The sequence below is a fragment of the Pyxicephalus adspersus genome, chromosome 11 (assembly GCF_032062135.1).
Source record: "Pyxicephalus adspersus chromosome 11, UCB_Pads_2.0, whole genome shotgun sequence".
In the NCBI taxonomy this organism is placed as follows: Eukaryota; Metazoa; Chordata; class Amphibia; order Anura; family Pyxicephalidae; genus Pyxicephalus; species Pyxicephalus adspersus.
The window spans coordinates 32,226,924-32,250,980 of NC_092868.1; the positions used below are offsets into that span (position 1 = coordinate 32,226,924).

At 38.3% G+C, this 24,057-nt stretch overlaps 1 protein-coding gene across 2 annotated transcripts in view; it reads right to left on the bottom strand.

Annotated features, from left to right (window-relative positions):
- Nucleotides 1-989: 989 nt before the first annotated feature.
- KMT2A (lysine methyltransferase 2A) overlaps nt 990-24,057 on the bottom strand; it is a 69,605-nt gene continuing 46,537 nt past the window's right edge. Inside the window, exons 27-36 of one of the 2 annotated variants that reach the window (XM_072427333.1) lie at nt 20,098-24,010; nt 17,103-17,180; nt 14,979-15,031; nt 13,442-13,609; nt 12,778-12,852; nt 11,688-11,862; nt 10,033-10,140; nt 9,296-9,379; nt 8,255-8,384; nt 990-8,156 (exon numbers count right to left, since the gene is read on the bottom strand). In XM_072427333.1, coding sequence (XP_072283434.1) covers nt 7,881-8,156; nt 8,255-8,384; nt 9,296-9,379; nt 10,033-10,140; nt 11,688-11,862; nt 12,778-12,852; nt 13,442-13,609; nt 14,979-15,031; nt 17,103-17,180; nt 20,098-24,010 — 5,060 coding nt within the window. In that variant the 3' untranslated portion in view covers nt 990-7,880. The remainder of the gene's footprint in view (nt 8,157-8,254; nt 8,385-9,295; nt 9,380-10,032; nt 10,141-11,687; nt 11,863-12,777; nt 12,853-13,441; nt 13,610-14,978; nt 15,032-17,102; nt 17,181-20,097; nt 24,011-24,057) is intronic. The other variant, XM_072427334.1, reaches the window with a different exon arrangement.

Here is a 24,057-nt window from a genome sequence, read left to right on the forward strand (position 1 = left end):
TTCCAGGTTGCATTTTACCCAATGCAACTTCAATTAAAAAAAAAAAACACTTTTGGGTCTAGACTGCAATATTTGTCCTTTCGGAGGGTGATCATTGACAGAACACAATCTTCCAGTCACTCCATGAATTTTTATTAGGTTTAAATTTTGGTACTATGATTACCAACAGCTTCCCACCTCATGTACTAAATACACTTAACTGTTATCTATTACTATTTCAATAAATTATTAGATAAACCAAAGCAGTTATACCATAGCAGAGATACTGAAGTCATATCAGTCCAGTCAGTGCTTTTGTGTTGTCTAATCAGACTATTTTATTTTAGAATGAACTGATCAAGTTTTAACTCTTTCAGTGGACTTATCATTTATGTGTATATGTGTGTATATGTGTGTGTGTGTATATATATATATATATATATATCTTACATCTGTTATCACTAGGTGGATCAAGTAATTTCCATGCTAGAATTAATGGGGTTGATATTCTGCATCAGTTCATTTGTTTGGCCTCACAAAGGAAGTTCTGCTAAAGTTCTCCTAAACTGTTTCTATGTATCATGAACTAATAATTCATTATGGAGTAAGTAACAATAAATATTTTTACTGTTCCCAAGTACATTTGACATTGTGTCTGTATTTAGTCTGCCTATGCAAATAATTTTGCTTTTGTTGTGGTAAACTGAGTCAGGAATTCAGCCAGGGATGGGAAGTGAAAAAAGTAGAAAGTATAAATCTCTCCCGTGCCAGCGGAGGTGACTGACAGCTTTCTCTACACAAAGCCCAGCTTAAGTGATTGTCTGATGACAGCTGGGTGGCTACTGAAATGTGCTGGGGTGGTGCGCCCAGCTAAAGGGGGCTGGGGAGAACAGTGGCTACAAATTACAGTTTAACTTTTTGGGCAGATTTAAAGACTTTTTTTAACCTTCACTCCTTTTTTTCAGATCACGAGTAAAACGTACAAAAAAAATTAGACAGACACTTACTGGTACATCAAGAAACATGTTTATTAAGTAATCTAACCACTTAAATAAAAAAAAGTGCATAGAAAAAAAGCAAACTCCTCTCTGTATTTTTACAAATATTTACACTTTACATTCACACAACCTGACAAATTCTGTTTTTTTTATGAAACAGTTTTACATATTTCTTTCAGGCCTGTCCAAGTGGACTATTTTTTTTTTATTATTTTTTTTTTTTTTTTTAAAGGATGTGTTTTTTTTTTTTTTTAAATAACACTGATAAAACAACACTTTCCTTTTTCTGATTTTTTTTTTTACATTAAAAAATGCAGAAAAAGGAAACCAATCTGGAAGAGCAGCAGAATATAGGATGGAAAGATTTACACAGAATGGCAGTTGTAGGGTCACAAGTGAGACAGTTACTACCAAAGTGAGGGATCGTGTTCTGCCTATTGTAAGGTTTTACCATAACATTACTGTATCTAGGAAGAATAATGTCAGACATCAAGAACAACAGTTTTATTCGATTTAGACCTTAAATGCAGAGGCTAGCGTCCTAATGACATAAGAAATATATCATCTAACAGAAAAATAAAATCTTATGGTACAGTACTTGTCACAATGGACACATTCTAAGATTACAAAATACCCGCCAAGAATTGCCCGGAATGTACATCATATGCTGCCCTGTAACTCTTCTTACTTTAGGGAATCCTAAAAGATTGAAATGTGATTGATGTACAAAGCCTGTTCAATAAAGCAGGAAAAAAAATGAAATAAAAAAAAAAAGCAATATGCAGCAGGTAAAGAGAATGCAGACAAAGTAACACTGTCCTATTGTGGCATCTGCCCACAAGCTGAAAGGCTTCATTTAAAATGTTAGACAGATTAAAACCAATTAAAGTGAAAATACCTATATATCTGCTGGCTTGTCAACTTCAAAGAGTGTTTAAATGTAAGATAATATCCTAAAATGCATATTCACTGTAATACGCTATGCATATAAAATAATAAAAAGTGAGAAAGGTCACCATATTTACAGCCAGTCCTGTGTTCTATCAGTGCCCCATGCTATATGGTCTCCTAAGACTCTGTGCCCCATGATGTATGGTTTCCCCTTTTATATTTACTATACCCACAGCTCACAGTACATTGGTGTGGTGGTCAGTAGGAAGAAAGTCTCCTATATTGCTGGCTATTGGGAAGAATGTTGACAGATAGCCAAAAAAGATTATTAGTGTCAGTTAAACTGACCTAAGAGGCACAAAGTGCTCAAGGAACCCCTATTTACCCCTGAATGATCTGTGGTCCACATATCACAGGGTCTATAGCATTACAGGCAGGAACTGGGACCAAGGCAGGAAAGGTGTTTAAATGGAAAAATAACGGACTATTAAGTGCTACAGTGTTATCAGGTTAACATATTAAAGGGACTGAGATTCAGGTGAAAAATTACAAATATGACTAAAGCTTGGTTGCTTTTTCATTTAATGGACTGGTGCTTTTCCCCTGGCTTCAGTTCTAAACCAAAGCAAATTTAAGCATTCAATTTTGTGGTTCTTTGAACCTCCCAAAATGTCATACTCATTTCTAGATCCTCACCAAGTTGCATAACCACACATAACCTGAACCTCGCTGTTCAGTGTAAACATAACCATCTAATAGGAGGTCTAAAAACTCTGCATCCCTGCAAAGTGCCTGTAGAAGGTACAACAGTGCTGGGCAGCTAAACACAAATGTATTCTGCACCAAAAATACACCAAATTTACACAAAATACATATAGGGTATACATATGGGGTTAAAAAAAAAAAAAGTTTTTGTGCTCCTAAAACTTTTGGAAGAAAAACTATGGAAACCTCACAGGAATTTCTGGTGCCTATAGATTTATCAGAAATATATACTTTTGTTTAGGTAATTATACTAGAGTAAAAACATGAAGCACATAATTTTTTGATACTGAAGTTTTGTTTTACAGGAAAACTAGAGGATACAAACTATATAACTTAATATGTTTCTTTTGTTTTAAATGTGAGCTTTAGAAGTCACTAATGAAGGGAAATTGTTTTGAGACTTTTTTTTTGTTTTAGGACTATAAGTTTTTTTTTCCCCAACTAAATACAATTGTTTTATTTAAAGCCTATCCAGCCCATATTGATTGGCATAGTGATGGGAAGGCTCCATGATGGGTTTGTGACAAATGCAGCTTCTCCATCTAAGCCTGGGCAGACAGATATTACAATGTGCCAGAAATATGGAGCACATTATAAAGGATGCCACTGATGAAGTCCTGTAAAGCAGTTGTCCCCAACCCTTGGCTGGTGACTTGGGGGCCACAAATGACAGAAGGCAGAAGAGCCACCAGCGGTAGCACCGGTGGCTCTCCTTACACTGCTCTAATTAGTGAGTGTGACAGCAGGAGCGCAAACCAGCGGATGTGCAAGCGGCTCTCCTCACACTGCTTACACAGGAGCTGCTGAGAATAGCAGAGCAATGTATGTAAGGCTTACACTTTACCTGTCAGAAAGGTTGGAGACCACTGCTGTAAAGGATAGCTGCCTATTAGCTTCAATGAGTTTCCAAAAAGAGCTTTGTGTGTGTCCAATACTCTTTCAGTGTATTGCATAGTAAAATTGTTTTTTTCTGGATGTTTTTTCAGTGAAGTTAGCACACAATTGCATCTAATTGGGAACACATTCACATATACAGTACATGTTAGGTGCCAAAGTGCATTTAATGTTTTTAAGTGAAATTAGGCTGCAGGTGCTAAACTCCAGGCAGACCATGGGCCTCAGCTAGAATATACCTTTAGGAAAGCTTTCCACAAAACACGCAGATGTGAACATAACCTTGTGGAGAAAATACTGGAGGAGATGGAAGTTGGGTGCTGGGTACTTATATCTACTGGCACAAAATAGAAAGGTGGCTTTTAATTATGAGGAAATCCCCCACCCACCAACAATCTTTTTTTAGGTCCTAAAAGTTCTCTTCTTGTACACAATGAATGAATTGGACCAAAATCTGGAATGCAATGTAACATTTAGTCTACTCGGACTATAAAATAAACTTTACCCGGCACCGGGCGAAGGCACGGCTCTGCAATCCTCACACTGCAGACTCTCTGGAGTTAATCAGAAAGGTTGTATGAATTCACTCAAAAGCAGTATACAGATGTTTTATTTACTATTGTCCTTTTAATGGCAATAACTATGGTTTGAGATTATTATCCTGTATGCTCCTGTATATGAAATATTGCACGCAAAAGCTTATCAGAATGAATACTTTGAGAAGAAAAGCATACAGAGTGCTAAACGTCATTCATGATTATCAGATTGTGCTATATTGTGCTGAAACCCATTATTCCTGACTGTGCTGGGGACATATGTTGCTATCACCTCTTTGAACAGAAAAGTTTAGTAACTTTGTAGGTTATACTATTTCAAGAAGTTGTCTCATGATGAACTATTTTGCATTGCATGGTGGAGAAGCACTGATCTGGATTTACTTTTATCCAACCCTGAAAAGAGGGGAAACTTAATACTAAAAACCCTGGGTGGGTTTTCTCTTTGTAAAAACACACCAACACTTATTACCTTGGTGTAGAGGAAATATCAGCAAGCAATAAAATCTTCTTCAGACCATGGAGGATACAATCTCATCCCTGTTTATACGATCCTGATACATATCAATGGCATGGTTATCGTATTACTAATTAGAACAGTATCTCCTCTGAAAGAGAAGCTAGATTGCACTAAGGACAAAGAACAGGCTGTTTGCACTTATGTTGAATATGTAAGTAACTACACATCACTAAACCTAAAGCACAGGTTATCTCATATCACTGGAAGTCTCTTACTAAGATAAGCCTGTTTTACTATAGAGTTTTTCCCTAAAGGCCAACTGAAGTCTTGACATAAACTTTACACCAAAATTCAGGTGCTTACTTTTTTGTGTATGTTTATTAACCCCAGCCAAAATCTCATTGTCTTGCAGTATTCTGCAGAAAGGACTGTGTGGGAACAGTATTCTTTGCCATAAATATGACACAACCCCCCTACAATGCCAGACTTACAGTTATCCAATTAATAGCAAGCACTAAAAAACTTTTTGCTGAGCTCTACTGGAAATATTGTCTGCCTGTCATGTCGATTTCTTCATTGCTCTACCTTAGTGACTTGAACCTTAAGCATGCAGATGGAAATGTATGACTTTTCTATGATCTATCTGATCATAAGCCAATGACTCGGGAAATAGTAAAGCCGGAGAATTACCCTAAAAGCCATGTGAGCAACATTTTTAAGTTGCTCACAAGGCAGACAATAATGGCATCCCACACTATGTTCTTGTTACAGGTTTGCTTCAAAAGTGTGGCATGTAATTTACATACAATAAAGAACAATTCTAGACATTTTTATAATAACTGATGCCCAAAGATGAAATGGAAATCTCAGTGTTCCCCCTAGCCCCTTTTAGCCGGGTGTACCACCTGGCACTTTTCAGCACCCACCCGGCTGTTTTTGGGTGGTTACTGAAGAGTTTGTAGGTGGGTGTCAGCCCCCATATTGTGACCAATTTCTTCCCATCCCGCTTAAAAAAGTTTCTGGGTTTAAAACTGAATCCATTTAAACTTCAAGACTGTGTGGATAAATAGCCAACTTTCACTTCCTTACAGCCCCAGCCTTAAGTCCATTCCAGCTTAACGTGAGCAATGTGTTTCCATTTGCCTCTATTTTATATTTGTTTATTTTGGCAGAATATGCTGGATACTCACACACTTATCCAAGCACAGCTAGTACAGGCACCAGAACAAGGAGGCCATGCTGACACTACCCAGCTAGAGTCTCCAAATGTGTTCACCTAAACACAGAAACATCTCCCTTTCATTTACAAAGATGAAACATTTTAAGAGGTGAATAATAATAAAATACCCCCTTTTCCCATGTATTGTCAATGTGCCCTGTCCGGCTTTAGGGTCAGTATTAGCTAGCAAAATGAACTGCTACATTTTCATACACGACTGTTTTGCACACAGGGGCTGCATCCATGTATACCATAGCATCCATTCTAACTTTAGGAATGCCTAACAAGAGCACTGCATAACCAAAAAGGAAACTGTCAACCAAATCCCCATTTTACTTTTATTCCGGTAGATTCTGCTGTGATATGCGGAGACCACCATAATGTACAAGAATGAAGATATTCAGTGTGAGCCCTAGCAACGATTACCTTAACACTCTGTACAGGGTTGGCTGTCCTAAAGAATTTGCTTAGGAATTCCAACTGTTTCCATCACGCAAGTAGTCACATCTATGTCATATAAAATAACGATGTCTACCTGAGAGTAATTTATACATGTAAACCACCTCTCCTGGTTTTCTTAAAAGAAAATATGATTTTGATATCAGCATAAGGATGTCAAAACCTTGAGATTGTTTTCTGGGTAAAACAAACATACAATAATGCAATAAATAATTCCTATAACATAGAAACACCCTTCAGAGTTTCCTCAACCTAATGGTAGAGATAAAATATGCCTCGCTGTTTATACAAAAGAAAAAATGTAACTGCAGTTGACAATTCTCACAGCTAACTATGATGTTTACCTGTTCAGCAGTTAATGAAAAAAATAAGCAATTTAAAACAAAAATAATGAAAAACTGACACAGCAAATTTGTATCATTCTCATGCTTTAAGTGCTTTCTTAGCTATTTTAAGTGCTTCCATTAGAAAAATAGAGAATATTTACACTTAGTTAAACAAAATCTTAAATACAAAGAAAGGAAGATGTAAACAGAACAAGGGAGATGAAGGATTGATAATTTGTAAAAAGGGCAGCCCTGTGCAAAAACAAAAGACAATATTTTACCTGTGATTTAGGGGTTGCTTTGAAATGCAATGGCAACCAGGAGATCTCATGCCCTGCTTAGTGTCATGAGTTCACCCCACTCTGCAAATATAAAAGCTCTTTTTAAAAGAGTACATTTTTTTTTCTTCAATGCGTGGTTTTACAATTATTCTAAATATACAATATTTTTCCTGCAAACGAGGAGACAGACTCTTTTTTCTTTTAATTGCTAACACTAGTTCAAAAGCTTTCTCTTTTTGTACAAAAATTAAAATAAAGGTTAAAAAAAAAAAAAAGTGCTGGACTTTGTCATGACATGATAGCTCGAGGAGTGTTATTTCTCCATGGATCCTGTGCATTAAGACATTCAGCAGATTTCCAAAAGGACTGTGACACGATCAGTTTCATTTTTACAAATCGGGAATTATCACAACATGAAAAGGCAACGCTAGCTAAAGCTTAATTGCCACCATTGGTTTTCTTTTGTTAATGCAATATTAGGTCCTTTGCAGGAGACGGAGTAAAACCTCCCCTGACTTTCACAACTGCATAGACTTACCAGACATAAATATCCCAGGGCATGATGGGTGAGAAACAACATGGAGACTTGTTTAGTGAAGTGCATCTCTCATCACCTCTGCTCTCCAATTCTTTTTTTATATATAAGGCCTATCAGCAGTCCTTCAGAATAGATTTGTTGTACACCAATATAATTTTTTTTGTAACAGTGCCATGCAATGTTGGATACTAAGCAATAGAAAGGAGTAAAAACTACTAACCATAAGGTATTTACTGCTAGGTGGTAGCAAAGCAGTACACAAACACAAATCTTCACTGTATATTTGACTAAAAGATGGTCCTTACTGAAACTCCAGGTGTTGCATATGGACACTATTATACAGCACAGGATTATTACTGGTGAAAAACCTAATGCGTCTTGAATCCTTAACCACTTGGGAGTAAAATGAAGCAATGAGCAGAGACCGAGGGGGTGGGTTTGGCATTGAGGAATGGTCTGTAAATCTTGTGAGTGTTCAGTTTCCACATTTTTTTTCTGTACACAAGGTCTTTCAAACTAGTTGAGAAATTTCCGGCATTTTTTGGTTCCACAATTGCAAGCCAGTTTATTGCTAGCATCTTCAATAGGGAACTTGTAGTCATATGTGAGCTCCTCACCACGATTTATTTTCCGCATTGCAAATATGACTATGTGTTTTTGTCCATCAATTGGGATGACACGGGAGTAACAGTTGGGCTCACATGAGTGGTTGATGAAGCGAGCAGCATTGCCATGCATAGTTGCATCGACAACTTCAGAGTCATCTATACGAAACATGTAGCAGCCAATTCCCTACAATGAAAAGTCATTGTTTAAATGTCCAGGAATACTTATTACATAAAACTAACAAACCTGAAAACACTTTATAGTTTAGAATATTTGCTTCTTACCTTTCCATCGTAATACTTTTCTCTTTTGTCAGTCAAAGTAGAGCGGATAACATTTCCAGAGTACTCTATTACCATTTCTCCAGCATCAATGGTCCTCTTGCAAAACAGACCCCGGCCATGTATTGGAGATCTGAGAAGACAACTTTCTTTACTCTACATATATATATATATATATATATATATATATATATATATATATATATATATATATATTATATAGATATATTATGCTTTATATATTCCTTACTATATATAAATTAAAGCGTGCAAATCTGATGAAGATGCTGCAACAATAAACATTACTTAAACTGCAACACTTTCCTGCAGCCTTAGGAGCTTTTTAACATTAATGTGCACCTGTACCTTGAGGTATAGATAATAAAATATTTACATAGTCTAAAGAAGTAAAACATAAGCTTCAAAACAAGCCACAGTGTGATATTCCAAAAGAAATCAACTCTAAAGTCAGGATGCAGACCGTTTCTAACAGCATAGATACACCTGCTTTGTATTAACATTGTAGGGATAGCAGCCTCCTAGCATGAATTCTGCTGAAGCAAAGTAATGGTAACAGATTTTAAAGCTTCTCTTATGAACTTTAACTAACGTTATTGGCAAACAAGGCATGTGTAGTACACACTGTATCCCTAACCTACTTCCATTTGCCTTCAATTTCCTCATTTGGTGTTTGTTGGCTGTCGAAATGGCATCACCTTAAAAAGTTGTATATTTAGCTGTATAATAACTATCTCTGCTCCACTAACATTTTTGTTGTGTGGCCTACAAAAATCACTAATACAGATCAGTATACCATTTGGAAGGGTTGGTGTTTGTGGCTCTATAAAAGATTACTTCACTTAAAAGCATTGATGGGGGATCAACCAAACATACTGTAAAAAGCAAAATCCTTTTAAAACAACTAAAAAGTTGGATAAGACAAAACAAAAAATGTGATACACTTGCAGACCTTCTACTCTTCATATCAGAAATGAATTTGCTGATTTACATTCATGTTTATCCACAAAATAAAGTGTTATCTACCTGTAGACACCTACTGCCTCTTTGGATGTCTTCTTAAGATGACGGAATCTCATTGGCATAGGCAGGTCCATACTGGTGGCCCTTCTATTAAAAAAAAAAAAAATGTAGTTGTAATGTAATTCAAAAAGCCAAAAAAAATAGCCATTCCCTTCAACTATGCCCTTTACAAAACCCCACTGCGATTCATTAGGTCAACATGGCTTTTACATTCATTGAATTACAGAAGAGTATAAAAACATTACATAGACCCAGTACACCTGTTTAATCATATCCCTTTTCTGCATTTCCTAGGAGGTCCAACTCAACAGATATATTGAACCAGATATCCCTGCATACCACCCACTAGGCCTTGGTCCCCTTTAACCGTTAGATGCCACTATGTATATAACAAGAATATACAGTACCAACAAGAGACAATCTTAAAAAATGCATTGGATGCTATTTATGTCTACCCTTCCTTTTGCTGCAAAATACAGTGCAAGATATGAATTACCAACAAATTACTTGTTTGTAGACCAAACAGATTATCCTATTTTTTCCATAACTGAGTTTGGCTAATGGGTGTGAAAAATTTGAATACTTGAATATAGAGTTTGAATACTCATTTACCTACTTAGAACTTAAAAAAATTTATGAAAAAATGAACTACAATATACTTGTACAAATGACATGTCATGAAAGTATTTGCAACCTCTGGGGGAATCAAAACTTAATATTTTCAACATAAAATGAATTACCTAACAGATTTCAGCTGCACCTCCTCTTCGTCCTCTTCATTTGGTTTATATTCTGGAGGTTGCCGATGTTTTGAAGCCAAGAAGTTAAACATGTCAAAAGTTGATTTCCTAGAAAAAAAAGTAAATATTAAGAAAGGTAATATTTCAATTGGGGGAACACAGGATGTCTTACGCCTTAGATTATACTATGAACTATCAGATAAGTTTATGGATCAAATGCCTTATATGGAAAAGCCTAACTGGACACTGAAGCCATACGTTACATATATAAACACTACTATTATTCCTTTTGTTGGATAACTCATTACTATATATGAAAATGACCAAAGACCTGAAATTGTAACCTTATCCTCAAGTTTCCATGGTACATTCTATGGTAAGAGTAAAGGCTGAAGGAGCAGATGACCTGGCAGTATTCAGCTGAGCTGGGTTGAAACAGAAGTACCAAAATCAAAAAGCATAACAATTTCAGACTACGGAATTCGTCAGAAGGCAATGAGAAAACAGTCCTGCAGCCATTAGGAGAATGCAAGTCATAGCAGTAGATCTGATCCCTTCTCAGGGACAGCTAAAACTTAGGGTTTTGGGTATGTTGCAAGGCTTAAGTACTTAAAAAACCCCAAATGCTGGTAGCAGAAATTGGTTGGATGGTCAAAGGGGACCAGTGACGGTAAGAGTGTAGTTTCACATAGCTCTGCAAAGCTGGTGCAGCAGCAGGGAGATGCGGAAAAAAGAAAAGGGTAGAGAAAAAAAAAAAAAAAAAAAAAAAAAAAAAAAAAAAAAAAAAAAGGACCATGTTCAATCCTTGTGTAGGTGGCAATTTAAACCAAATATAAAACAGATTTTTTTCTTTTTGGTATCATAAACAGACCATAAAGCTTATAGATTACTCTTTCAAACAATGCAGAAATATTAATGCCTTATTTTGAGCCGTTGGATTCGGCCTGTAATGCCTTTTGTACTAGTGTGATAATGCTCACTCACTGTACTCCATCTTTAGGGGAGACACATTGCTGTAGATAAAAGTAAATTGGTAACCTAGGGCCAGTAGTCGCCAACCTTTTTGCACTTACGAACCACTAAACCTACGGGATTCGAACCATGCATGCAGGGGGAGCTGTGTGTCACTCGGCTTTCCCCAGGGTCACGTCATGATGCCAGAACCCACCCACTCTCATTGCAGGTCTGAGTCTCCAAAGATGCAAACCGGCCACCGCCTTGGGCCTGCGATCCATACAGGAAACATTGTCAACAGCTCTGGCCAGTGCACCTCCCCTTCAGCGAGGTCCTTCTTCTGACCCTGCTGGGGGGCATACCGGCCAGAGCCGCGGACCACCAACATTTTCTGGTCTGTGCAGCACCGGTTGGCTACCCCTGACCTAGGGTATACATCATTCGTTTTCCCTTTATCACAGCAAGTAAAAACCTTTGTAATATTTGAAAACACACAAGATGCACATTTGTTCCAAGTCAGTGACTCAGATCTCAAAACTTCCAGGGTTTCTGAACAATGGTTGGGCAACTAGATCTTCTGAAAGGTGTAAGACATACAAGCCTACATAGTTTTAGCAGTTTTTTCCAGAACTTACATTTTGATGGTGTAACCTCATAAGGTCATAATAATGTACAATCTCAGTATATTTTTCCTGGCTCACCTATGGTACATCTCAGCTCGAGCAGAACCATGAGGGTTCAGAGGTGGTTCCTCTTCTCCAGTTGGGTGGTGGAAGCGGAACTTATATTTACGACACTTGTTGGCACCATACAACTGTTCTATCAGGAACACAACAGCATCGTGTATAATTCCAAGCATCTTTAGTGCATTCACTCCTGTGAATAGAATATACAGGATAAAACCAATAAGGAGATGAATAGGATGTTCTTCACTGCAGTCATTGTAAAAAGGGATTATGATAAATGTGGAAATTATTATAAATGTGGCTTTGAGGCAATTAAAAAAGTTCCCAATCTAAGCAACTTGATCTCACTATTGCTGGTACCAAGTTTTCTATCTTTCAAAGTAACACATTTTCTATATTCTGGGGTGCGGACTGGGGGAGCTCTCCCTCAGATTCCCACGTCTTTTCCCAACGACAAGGTCCCTTCAATTTCCAAAAATCGTAGCAACATAATGACTTTACCACAAAGAGACCAGGCAGGTGCTAGCAGACTGCAGCACTGGATCACCAGTCACCTGAGGGATGTACAACAGCATATTGGATTTAGCTGGCAACGTTTGCCCAGGAAGGGGTTTTAACCCATTTGTCAAAGAAGCTAATTTGTCCATACAGATACCTTCTGTTTTAGCCCAGTGAACCCTTTCACTAACATGATGTGGAGAATACATCAGTACCAGCAAAAGGGTTAGGGCCAGGAGCCACACAAAATCCAAAAAAAAAAAAAAAATGTTTAAATATGTGTGTGAACATTTTTACATGCAAAAAGAGGTTATTTTGTTATTGTAAAACTTGTAACTATACTTTAAAAACTGTCAGGATCATTTAAAAGCAAATAACTTAACCATTTATTCACTCCTCTTTGTCACTTCTATGGAATTCTTCCAGGTTTGGGTGAACATGTGGCACTCCCAATACCAGTGTTTGGTGCTCAAAAAGCTAATTGCCAGGGTTAGTTAGTGGGGTTAGTGTGCAGACCCCAAATGGCGTTTTCTCTTGTAGTGTTGTGTCAGAATTTACACATTACAGGAAGTTCCTATTTGTAACAGAGGTAAACAAAACACTTTACCAGCAAAAGATAGTTGCTTTAGCCTTGCATTGGATCGAGCTTCCTGTACTTTATCTGTCAGGGATTTCCAGGCCTCTGTAAAACAAGGAAAATCATAAAAATTTATAATGGATGCAGTAGGTAATCGGTATAAACGTAAAACAGAATACCATTGGACAAAGCATGGGATATGAAAATCCATTACAGAAGAAACAAGAAAACTGTGGTCCAATGGGAAAAATAGTAAAAGAAAGGTGGAATGAGTTCAAAATAAATGGGGATCAAAACTGCAGCAAGGACTTTAGAAGAACACACAGTACAGTACACAGACTACAGGACATACATATTCTTGTGCACAGCTTCCCTGCTACTGACCTAAACCGACCAGCCAGTGTAAAAATTTACAAAATATAAGCTTCACATTATTTGTCATCTTGCCCTAATGTATTTGGTGACAGGTTCAGACTAAGTCTCGGCCTTATAAACGAATGCTTTGTTTTGCACCATAGGAACTCGCCTTTCCCCACGTAACTGTAGGCTACTGCAAATAATTGATGGGAAGAATGGCATTTTCATTCAAGAAACCTTGACGTTTTCATTGTCCTTTCTTACAATAACTAACAGGTGTATTGTAGCCTCTATTTAACATTTTGTAACCATTAAAAATGTATAAAATTCCACTCACCTTCAATGCTGTTGGCAGAAATTTGAAAACCGTCATCACTTGAGATCTCAAACACAAGGCCAGTTCTAGGCTTTGTCTCCTGCAGAGAGTCCTGCTGCCTATGTTCATGTTGCAATAACCGCATTAAAGGAGAACTAAATTCTGCATCATCTTCTGCTTGTTTAGAGTCTGCATAAAAGAAAAAGATAAAAAGATTACCCAACACACAAGAGGTAGCTAGAATATGTATTCATGTTATCTAACAGAAACCTATGATGGGGGAACCAGAAGCTGCCTCTCTTAAATATGCTGATAGGACAGATCCATTCTGACCCTTTAGCCTCAATACTGACCTGGAACATGGATGCTTTTATAGGAATTTCACTCTTTAATAATCTGCATACTTGTCCAGGAAAACAAATTCTCAGCATTCCCAGTTAGTGCTCAAAAAACAGTCTTTCTATCTTTCTCTATATCAGATTTAGTGTGAGTCCTTTGCAGAGTGACTATGACATTCTGAAGCTGATCTCTATTCTGATAGTACCAGTCTGGCCTTTTTGTTCTACAAGTCTTGCATTGAGGACTTGGTACTACTAATGCTAGGTTCAGACTAACGGTTTTTGTAAGCAGTCCCTCTGGGGTTAACTGCATTTAGCCACCCCTTAAAAAAAGGTTAACTTTGAGACAAAAAGGGTTCATTCATTCTCCTATTTTTTCCAGGTACTTGGAAACAGCACCAGTTTTTCAGAAAGTAGCTGTAGCATGTGGGAGCAGCCTAGTCTGAACATTGCACATACCCACAGACAACATAAGCATTATTATAAAAAAAAGCTGACAAGAATCTGATTATCTAATAAAAGGTACATTTACAGTTAATTTTTAAAGAATAAGCAAACAATGTTACAGTGGCTAGAGAATCACAAACTTTCTGAGTGATTCAGTGCTGTTTCATATTGTGAGGGTAGAAGAAAATGCATTATTATGTTTATGTCTTAACAACCCTGGATTTTAACAGATTTCTTTAGATAGTGGGCATTGCTGCATTGTTCTCATTGAACTCCTACATGAAGACTGTAGACAGACCAAGATAACCTCTCCTCATATCAGCATGCCTATGTTTTGCAGCAAAGCTGTACCTTGCATGATCATAAACATAGAAGGATGGGACCAGCATTACGGTGAGAAAAAAAGATAACTTTTGTCAAACCTGGGACTTAAGCAAGAGTGTTTAGCCACTGAACTATGTCACTAGCAGAAAACTGAAGCATGCTGGTAGTAGAAGAGGTTATCCTGAACTGGCCAACAGTTTTATTCTTATGTTTTTAACCATTGTCCAATTCCCCTGTATGGTGCAGAAACGTAAAGTATTGTCATAATCCTTTTTTGTGTCCTACAATGGATGAGAAAACCTACACGTAGGTGTTTTAAGTGTGTTTTGACATAATACAGCTTGAAAACAATTCAATTGTGAATTATCCTGATATGCAGAAACATTTATGCAAAGAATACAACTTTCACAAGTAAAATGTGTAGAAGTAGACATCATCCCGTTTCATACCTAGCTGGGTTTGCTCCTTCACTGGCAGCTCCAGGTCTACAGCTGGTGATTGCCTACATAAAACCAAAACAAAAAGATTGTTTTACTGTGCATTTCTTTCCTTAAAAAAACCCTAAAGCTACAATAAAGTGAAAAAAATAAATTAATTAAACAAATACGTGTTTAATGTTAAGAATTATTGACTTGTACAGGCACTATGTTCAGACTGGCAGTGAAGTTGTAGCACAGTAACCACCTCCTCATGACCCAGAACAGCTTCTGAGCATTAGCACACAGAGAATGGATGAAGGCAGTAGTGTGTGGCTCAAAACTTACTGCTGTAAAAAATGCAAAGACTAGTTCTTTAAAAAAAAAAAAAACAGCAATGTGGGTGGCTGAGCACTTGACAAGTTTCTAGCCACTGGGAGCTGCACAGAGATGTTTATTCGTGCAGCAAGTCTGAACCTAACCTAATGACAAAACCAATGTCATGTGGATTACAATTTACAAAACATTGGCCTAGAATAAAGAAGTTCTTACTTCACTGGCTTTCTAACCTGTATGCTTGTTCCAAGTTAGTGACTAAGTGATTTTTTACAAGAACTAGTCAGCAATGGCGGCACTCATATTTTGTTTCAGTACACTTAAATAGAAAAAATGTTAAGATTATCTTTCTGTCTGTGTGAGAAGTACACCTAAAGCAGACCTAAAGTCATATTTTCAACTTGGGCTTATGGATAATAGAAACACAGGTTATACGGATTTATCTGGGTTTTAATTTTGTTTAAAACTTCTGGATCTTCTAAACTGTCACCAAATCCCCATCTCCTCTCCCTCAGCTTTTCACCACTGGGGCAGAAAGCAGGGGATTGCAGGAGATTGAGTCGAAGGAGTAATCAGTCAAAGAGTAAAAAAATCAGTCAAAGGAGATCAAAGAGTAAAAAAAATATAACCGAACTTTCTGACCAATCAGGGCAGTGAAAGTGGTTTAGAATGGGCTCCAAAGATGAGGGTGACAATAGGCCCCGTGGATAAGGGTGACAATAAGCTCTATGGATAAAGCTGACAACTCAGATATGGGAGACAATGGGCTCCATGGATGAGGGGAGGCAACTGGTTCTGTAAAGGAGAATAGTAGTGATGAGCAGTGAGAGAGGGATTTGGGCAGTGACAGTCAGGAGTGGATGGGCAAAGGCAATGTGCCACACACAAGATGGCGGTTTCAGCACATGAATTGAATGCTTTATTTTACATGGCAGCAAGCTGACAAAGCCAGCGCCACCTAGGTAGGACTGACATTCCAGTGCAAGTAAGTGAGAATAGATACTTAACATGAGGTCTTATGTTAGAGTTTAGGTCCACATTAAATATGCTGATTTTGAGTGTACAGATCATAGCAATATCTTCAGCATATGCCAAGCAGAATAATAGCAATGAACTAAAATGGCTGCCATATCTTAACCAATGCTAAAACAAGCAACACAGAACAGTGCATTAGAAACTGCCACAGATAATAAAATCCTTGCCCTGGACTTCGAACAAAAAGTTCTAAACCTGCATGAAGTTACAGATTAGAAAATAACAAATAGTTCTTGGCTGGCTTTTCTCACCCAATGCTTTGCTACCCTAACAACCATTAGGTCATCTACTAATACTCTCATCAGAATCCTCAGCCAACATCTTTCCCCTCTTAAAGTAATTTCATTTAGAGTGATGTCAATCAAACTTCCAAGGTCTGTTTACCTTAAGAGAATTGCTGTGTGTACAATGTTTCCATAAAGACCCACTTTTGTTCTCAGTTATACTTTCCTACACTGTAAGCACTTTGGGGCGAGGTCCTCTCCTCCTGTGTTACGGTCTGTATCTATTTGTCATTTGCAACTCCTATTTATTGTACAGTGTTGTGTAATATGTTGGCGCTATATAAATCCTGTTTAATAATAGTAATACTATTGCAGACTTCCCACCATTCAAGGTATCAATTCTACAAACTGTATGTTCCTTATATGTGCCTGTACAGCTTATTTAACTAGGAATAGTTTTTTTTTTATTGCAATTTTAATGTACTCAATGTAATGTAATAAAACGTTAAAAAAAACATGCACAGTTGTACAAAAATGTGCATCATTTTGTATTGGTTCTTACCCGACTGTCTTTTGGCCTTCGGTCATTTGAGAGGGAAGTGTTTTTACATTACAGCCATCGGTTTTAGATACAACATTTCTGAAATGACACAAGTTTTTTTTTATTCTTTCCACTTCTATTCTATTCTTTTTACAAATACTTCTTATGTAGACCTTGAAAAAAACATGAAAAATAATTGGTCCTAAACAAAAAGTAACCTACCTACCAGGGCTATGGTCTACAAGAACAAGATGTTTTTAATATAATTAACCAGGTTTCTTCTCCCTATATGAGTATGAACATGCAGGACTTTAAATCAAAATATAATTAGATCTGAGTTGCTTAACCAGTGCTTCAGCATCAGTTTGTAAGTTAAAGAAATTAAAAGCACTGCACCCCACAACTGTCATCTGAAAATAAATGTTAATTTAAACCTCACATTTGATATAGTTTATCAACAGTTTCTACATATATATGAATATTCAGATAAGTCAGAAATGGTTAAATTTTCCATTTCTATGCTGGGTTGAACACTGATACCCATAAAAAGTATTTTTGATCCCTCAATCTCCCACAAAAGAACTTATATCCTGAAGCATTTGGCTGAAGAAGCATTTGGCTGAAGAATATAGTAACATCATTTGTTTTGAGACATGAGTGCATTCGTACCAGACCAGCTAATAAGACTTTAACAGTTCAACTCTGCGTTCATACAGTGGATATAAAAAGTGTACACACCCCTGATAAAATTGCCTGGGTTTTGTAATATAAAAAAGTCAGAGCATCATAAATCATTTCAAAGCTTTTCCCACCTATACTGTGACCTGTACTATTCAATTGAAAAACAAATCTGGTAGGTGAAAAAAAATGTACAATAAGATGGTTCCATAAGTCTGCACACCCTTAAACTTGATTGTTGAAGAACCATTTGATTTAGTTACAGCATTCAATCTTCTTGGGTAGGAGTCAATCAGCATGGCACATCTTGAATTAGCAAAATTTGCCCATTCTTCCCTGCAAAAGCGATCCAAATTTGTCATATTGTGAGGGCACAGTCTTTAGGTCACCCCACAGATTTTCTATTAGATTTGGGTCTGGGCTATGGCTGGATTATTCCAAAACTTTCATTTTCTACTGGTGAAGCCATTCTTTGAAAGGTCAAATTCCTCTTCATCTTTAGCTTTGTAGAAGATACTGGAAAGTTTAACAGGTGTGTGTATAATTTTTATATCCATTGTAGGTGTAAGTTATCTGATCAAGATGCTTTATGGCCTGCAATTTATTCTCTCTCCATAATAGTATCAATCAAAAATGGCTATAAAAAGTGAATGGAACCAAGAAGATAAAATGACCTCAGAAATATCTCAAACTGATCTTTAATGTAAGCGGAAAGCACCTGGAATGTAAGGGAAGTAAAAGCACAGAAACATTAATTTTGTACTTAAACCCTTTTCTTGAAGTCCTTTAAAAATTAACAAGTTTTTTCCTTTTAGGTTATACAGATACCTACAGATGGATTGGGCGCGGGGGGAGGAGCAAAACTGTAGGCCATCCAAGGATAACCCATAAAACCCTGCATCGTTTTATTAGTAGAGCAGTAGCGAGTACATGATCATACACACAGAGGCGTGGAACCTGAATCCCTCAATGAACTACAATACAAGGATTATATGCCAAATAAAGAAATCATGTTTCCTATCTAGTCCATGGAGGGACACCAAGCAAGTCTTGTGCCTTTAGAATATCCAAAAGAAATCTAAGGGGTAGGGAAAACAATAGTAACAAGAAACAAGCGTGAATACCACCTGAAGCCAGAATTAAAGGAGGGCACAAAATCTGTTTGGCAGGAGAAAACAGAAAAACAGTGGCAACTTTGCAAACAAGTTTTAAAAAGCATCAAAAAGCACATGTTGCCATCAAACCTTAAAAAAAATCACAGACTAGTACACCTTGAATGGAAGAACCTCAAGGTGAACCGTAAGCTGGGTTGATGATCTACCTACAACATGCAGAAGATGAAAGCAAAAGGCAGAGAGAAAGACTTTCAGAATCTGACTTAAGTCACACGGGGAAAAACTTCTAGTGGAGAGGTCCCTGTCAAGAGCCAAGATACAAACCAGGATATCGACTGAACCAGGATAACTCATATTGGCATATTCTATGGAGCCACCTGTCCCAACATCCTAAATGTTGGATTCTGGATTTTATGCCATTGATATGCTTGTTGGCATTTTAAAACAACTGATCACAGTCTTCCTACAACATCCTACTATTATTAGTGGATGTCCAAACATGTCACTTCCTTGTCAGGCCATGTCAAGATATCAGAACAAGCTCTCAATTTACCATCACTGTAAAAAGATTGAACAACTATGAAGAACCCCAGCGATGCTGAATAATAAAAACTGGAATTTCCTCTTGCAACCTAGACTTTACCTGCTGAGAATGTTCACCAATTGTCTGCAACTGGGATAAGCCTGGCAAACAAAACTGGAATGTGAACCTTTCTTGACATTGAATGAGCTCCTGTTCCTCTCCAATTAGTGATGCAAATCACTGCTTTTATAGTATGGGCTGCCAGGTTTTATTTTGTTGGTAAGTGTCCATTTTTTTTTAGGTTTATTAAGTCACTCACTTTTGTGAAGAGAAAAAAAAATCCCTCTTGGATAATCTACATACAGTGCAACTATTTTAGTAAACTATATGAGGGACTGGTTTATTATAATCAGCTGGTGAAGAAAGCTGCAGTGTCTACATTCTTGTAGAAGTGATAAATCCTTCAAGAGTATCACACCAATACTGCCTATTGTATGAAATGCCTAAACTTTAATGTAGAAAATGGGCACAAAGGTGATCACAAAAAAAATGTAACTTGAGTAAATGAATGTCTACACAAGGAGACTTTTACAGGTACATACATACATAAGTACATTCAATATACATTGTGACAAGATTGTATGTCTGTTATAATAATCTAGAAAAGGGGAAAAAAAAGAAAATGCATAACATAACATACCCTGAAGTAATGGAACCAGACTGTTTGCCACCTTGGTTCTCATCTTGCATTGTTGCTGGGCTCAGTCTAGAATGTGAAGTCTTGAGTTTTTTCTTACTTATCTTGTCCACAACCATGGTTTGCCTCTTTACTTTGCTTTTTGTCTTCGGAATGAATGCAGCTGTTCTAAGCATGCTAGCAGATGTAGAAGTGGTGTTTGGTTTTATTATTCTTCCATCTGAGTCAGGTGGTGGCTGAGCAGAAGAGGGCCTGTGATCTGAATTACCAGCACGATCAGGCAGAATTGGAGGCCTGATAAGTCTGTTCATGTTATGAGAGACAGAAAAAAGGCAGTCAGGATCATTCACTGTCTGAGCCAGTGTCATACCCACAGGATGAGATGTGGGCACCACACATATGCCAGAAGTGGTTGCCATAGCCCCAGATGCAGGCCCCTGAGAGAAAATTCCAGACCCCGGAGGAAGAGTCACATGATTGTCCTGAATACCTAAGCTCTGGGTATTTGCCTTTATTAGGAAGTTACTGACTGGTCCAATTTCTGAAGAGCGCAAAATCCCTTGACTAGTTAGAGTGACATGCCCAGTAACAGGAGGAGCTGTGGCAGTAGTTTGCATGGACACAACATTTAGGACTGGAGAGCCAGTAGCAATTGCTGGCATTTTATTTGTAAGCTGGCCCGGATCCAATCCAATAATACCAGGAACGGTTTCACCAGAGTTTGATGGTATTCCACTCTGAGGAAGAAGTGGAGTCTGGTCAAAGTACATAACTCCAGACTTAGATCGCTTAATGATGTTTGGTAAATTGCGATGAGGTGCTGTATTTCCGAGAGTGCCTAAATCAATTAAATTGGAGTGAGTGGGTAAACTTCCAGTAAGTTGTGGAGAAGAGAAGTTAATAAGTGTCATATTAGAAATCACTTCGGGTGCATGCCTCAATCCAGGGCTAACAGAAGGTGCCAACTTTTTGTTTTTCTTAGAATGTAGGCGAGAAATCTGTCTTTTCTTACTCATGCCAGTGGATGGAGAATTTGAAGAACGGCTCAATTCTGATCTTTGACTGGATTCTGAGACAAGAAGCTGGGGGTCAGTTGAGGGCTGAACTCCAATAAGAAGTCCTGGAGGCTGATTGGTGAGACTGGGCAAGAATGTAGCCTGTGAGGCTGCTGGAAAAGATTGCAAGTGTGGGTGGTGAGACACAGGGATGATACCCTTGCTAACTGGAGGAAAAGTTGTGGTTAGTGAAGGACTCAAATTGGTGGCTAAAGTTAGACCTCCACCCACTGAACCCAACACGGGAACCTCTCCATCAAGACGACTTGAACTAGGAGGTACAGATGATGCAAGCTGAATTTTTTGTGTAACAGTACCAGTCAAAGGCTGTAAAACATACAAAGGTTGCATATTCTGATTAACAACAACTAACTTTTCAGTTGTGGATTTAAGGTGAGCGGATGTGTTCTGAACTGCATTGTTCGATATCTGAGATGTTCCTGGACTTTCCGATTTGTTTGGGATGTATTTTTGGTTTTGAACTTGAACAGTGGGTGACACGGGGACTTGCAGATTTGGGGTACCACTATTACGTCTTAGTTCTTGATTCCCTGTATGATCTACCGGTGCACATGTTGGGCTGGAAATATGTTCAGGTTCCATATGTCCCGGCATGTATCTGTCTGCAGTCAGGTGACCCTCTGCTGCCCTTTCTACACTCTGTGATAACAGAGAGGTATCTCGTTCACCAGATGCCACAGACTTTTCTGTAACGGTTACCCTCTTCCTGTTAGTTTCTGATGCTGGCATGGACAGTAAGGAACGCTCATTTGGAGACAACTGAGATTCTGAGATAACGCCTAATCTGGAATGGTTCTGGTTAGGAAGAGCAGGGCTACGAGTAGTGAGCACAGAAAGGTCAGAAGGAAGCTCAAGCGGTAATTCAAATTGCTCCTCTGCAGACATTCCTGACGTCACAGCACCATCGACTGGCTCTGATGATGGAAGCTGCTGCGAGAAAACCTCAAACAGGCCCATATCTTTCCCACGATTGTTGTCTAATCCTAAACCATCTCCTAATGTTAGCAGTTCAGAGGAGGAGGACTCTGGGCTTTCCCCTAGTGCTTGCATGGATGGAGTGTTCTTCAGCACAAAGTCCATAATGTCAATCGGCAAAATATTACCACAGTCATCACTGTTGTTATTGTCAGAATCAGATTTTAGCAGCTCTGAATTAAATGTGTCCAAAATATTTTTGTCAGCTCCGCCGTGGCTTCTTCGTGAAGCTTCTAAGCTCAGCTGCGGCTCTAGTGTATCTTGTTTAACAGAATGACAATTGTCCATTTTTGTGTCCGGAGCCTTGCTGCCCTTACCAATATGACCTTTTTCCAACTGTTGTTCTGAGGCAGCCAGCTTCTCAGCTCCATTTTGTTTACTTGCTCTTTTCCCAGTTTTCCCAGTGGTGGTACCGACGCTGGTGTCACTTTCTGTCCCATCATCAACACCATCAAGTTGGGCTATTCTATGACGGTCTGCATCATCCCTAAACAGGGAACGCATAGTTAGCCTTTCGTCCCCAGATGAAGAAACTACAGTCCTAGAGAAGTTATAATAATATACATCATCTTCTTCAGATGAGCTAAGGTCATCAGCACCATCCACTTGTCCTTCAGCTGATCTTTTTCCCCGCTTCTTTCCTGGAGTACTACTACAAAATGGAAGATCTTCCTCACCATAAGAACGTACTCCATACAAAGGTGTTAATCCAAAAAACATGTTTGAGCGAGCTCTTGCACTCCTCCTTGGATAGCGTCTTTTATATGAGCTGCCTTCCTGGGTTTTGCTTCCGTCTTGGAGAAGTAGGTTTGAGTCCTGTGGGTAAGCAGTGCCATCCTGAGGTTCAGAATCTATGTTAGAGCTAGTATGGTTTGTACCCAGATCTTTTGTTCCCTCGGGGCTATTTTGGGACTTTACAGCATCTGGGAGCTCTGTAATCCTGCCAGGAGACAATGCTCTGTCTACATTTCTATCACTTGAGTAGTCACTGCTTGATGACTCTAACTGCGAAGCTACTGTACTGTGCACAGTTATCTCGGTTTTGTTGTGCGAGTGCCCTTTAAAACAGACAGCCTCTAAAAACGAATGTTTCCCATTTGTATCTGCTTGAGTTTGGCTCTCACCTGATGAATGCTCAGCACTGGTAACAGACTTACTAGGACATTTTTCTTGAGATTTTTCTGTTACCTGATTCTTTGACTTTGGCAGTCTTTCTTTGGTCACTAAAATAGGCATATGAGGTTCTTGGCCTTCTTCACGTGGTACAGTCTTTTCCTTCAGGGAGAATACTACATGCTGATCTTTTTCTCTTTTTATTGCTCTGCTTTGCTGTGGAGCAGGAGCAGCTTTGGAGATTAACACAAATGATGCATCCTTAACAGTGCCAGATTTGCCTGTGCTAAAGTCAGAGCTAGATAAATCTTGTTTTGGAGTAAGTATTTGAGGGCTTTGGTTAGTAGAGAGCTCAGAATTTCTCTGAGCAGCCGACCTAATCTTTTCAATTTTGGGAGTTGTGACCTTTACAAGTGTATCTGAGGAGCTAGATTGTCGTGTGTCTAATGGTTTGTCACCTTTTGGTAAAGCATTTCCATGGCCATCGTATGGTAAGCATCTGTTCTGATGAGCAGCAGTCAAAGAGGCTCCTCCTCCTGACTCCATAATATTGAACTTTTGATCTGTCATAGTAATAGTATCTGCTTTAGGTAGGTTGGGCTTTGTAGTGTCAGTTTGGGAGGAAGAAATCAAGCGTGGTTTCTGAAGTTGTGGTACAGAAGAGACACTATGCCTACATGAGCCAATACTACGAAGACCAGACGAAAGCAAAGGGTCCCCCACTGTAACAATTTCATGTGTAACAGGGCTACCTGAAAGTAAACACAAAAAAAATGAAATGAACATTAGAAGCTACCTT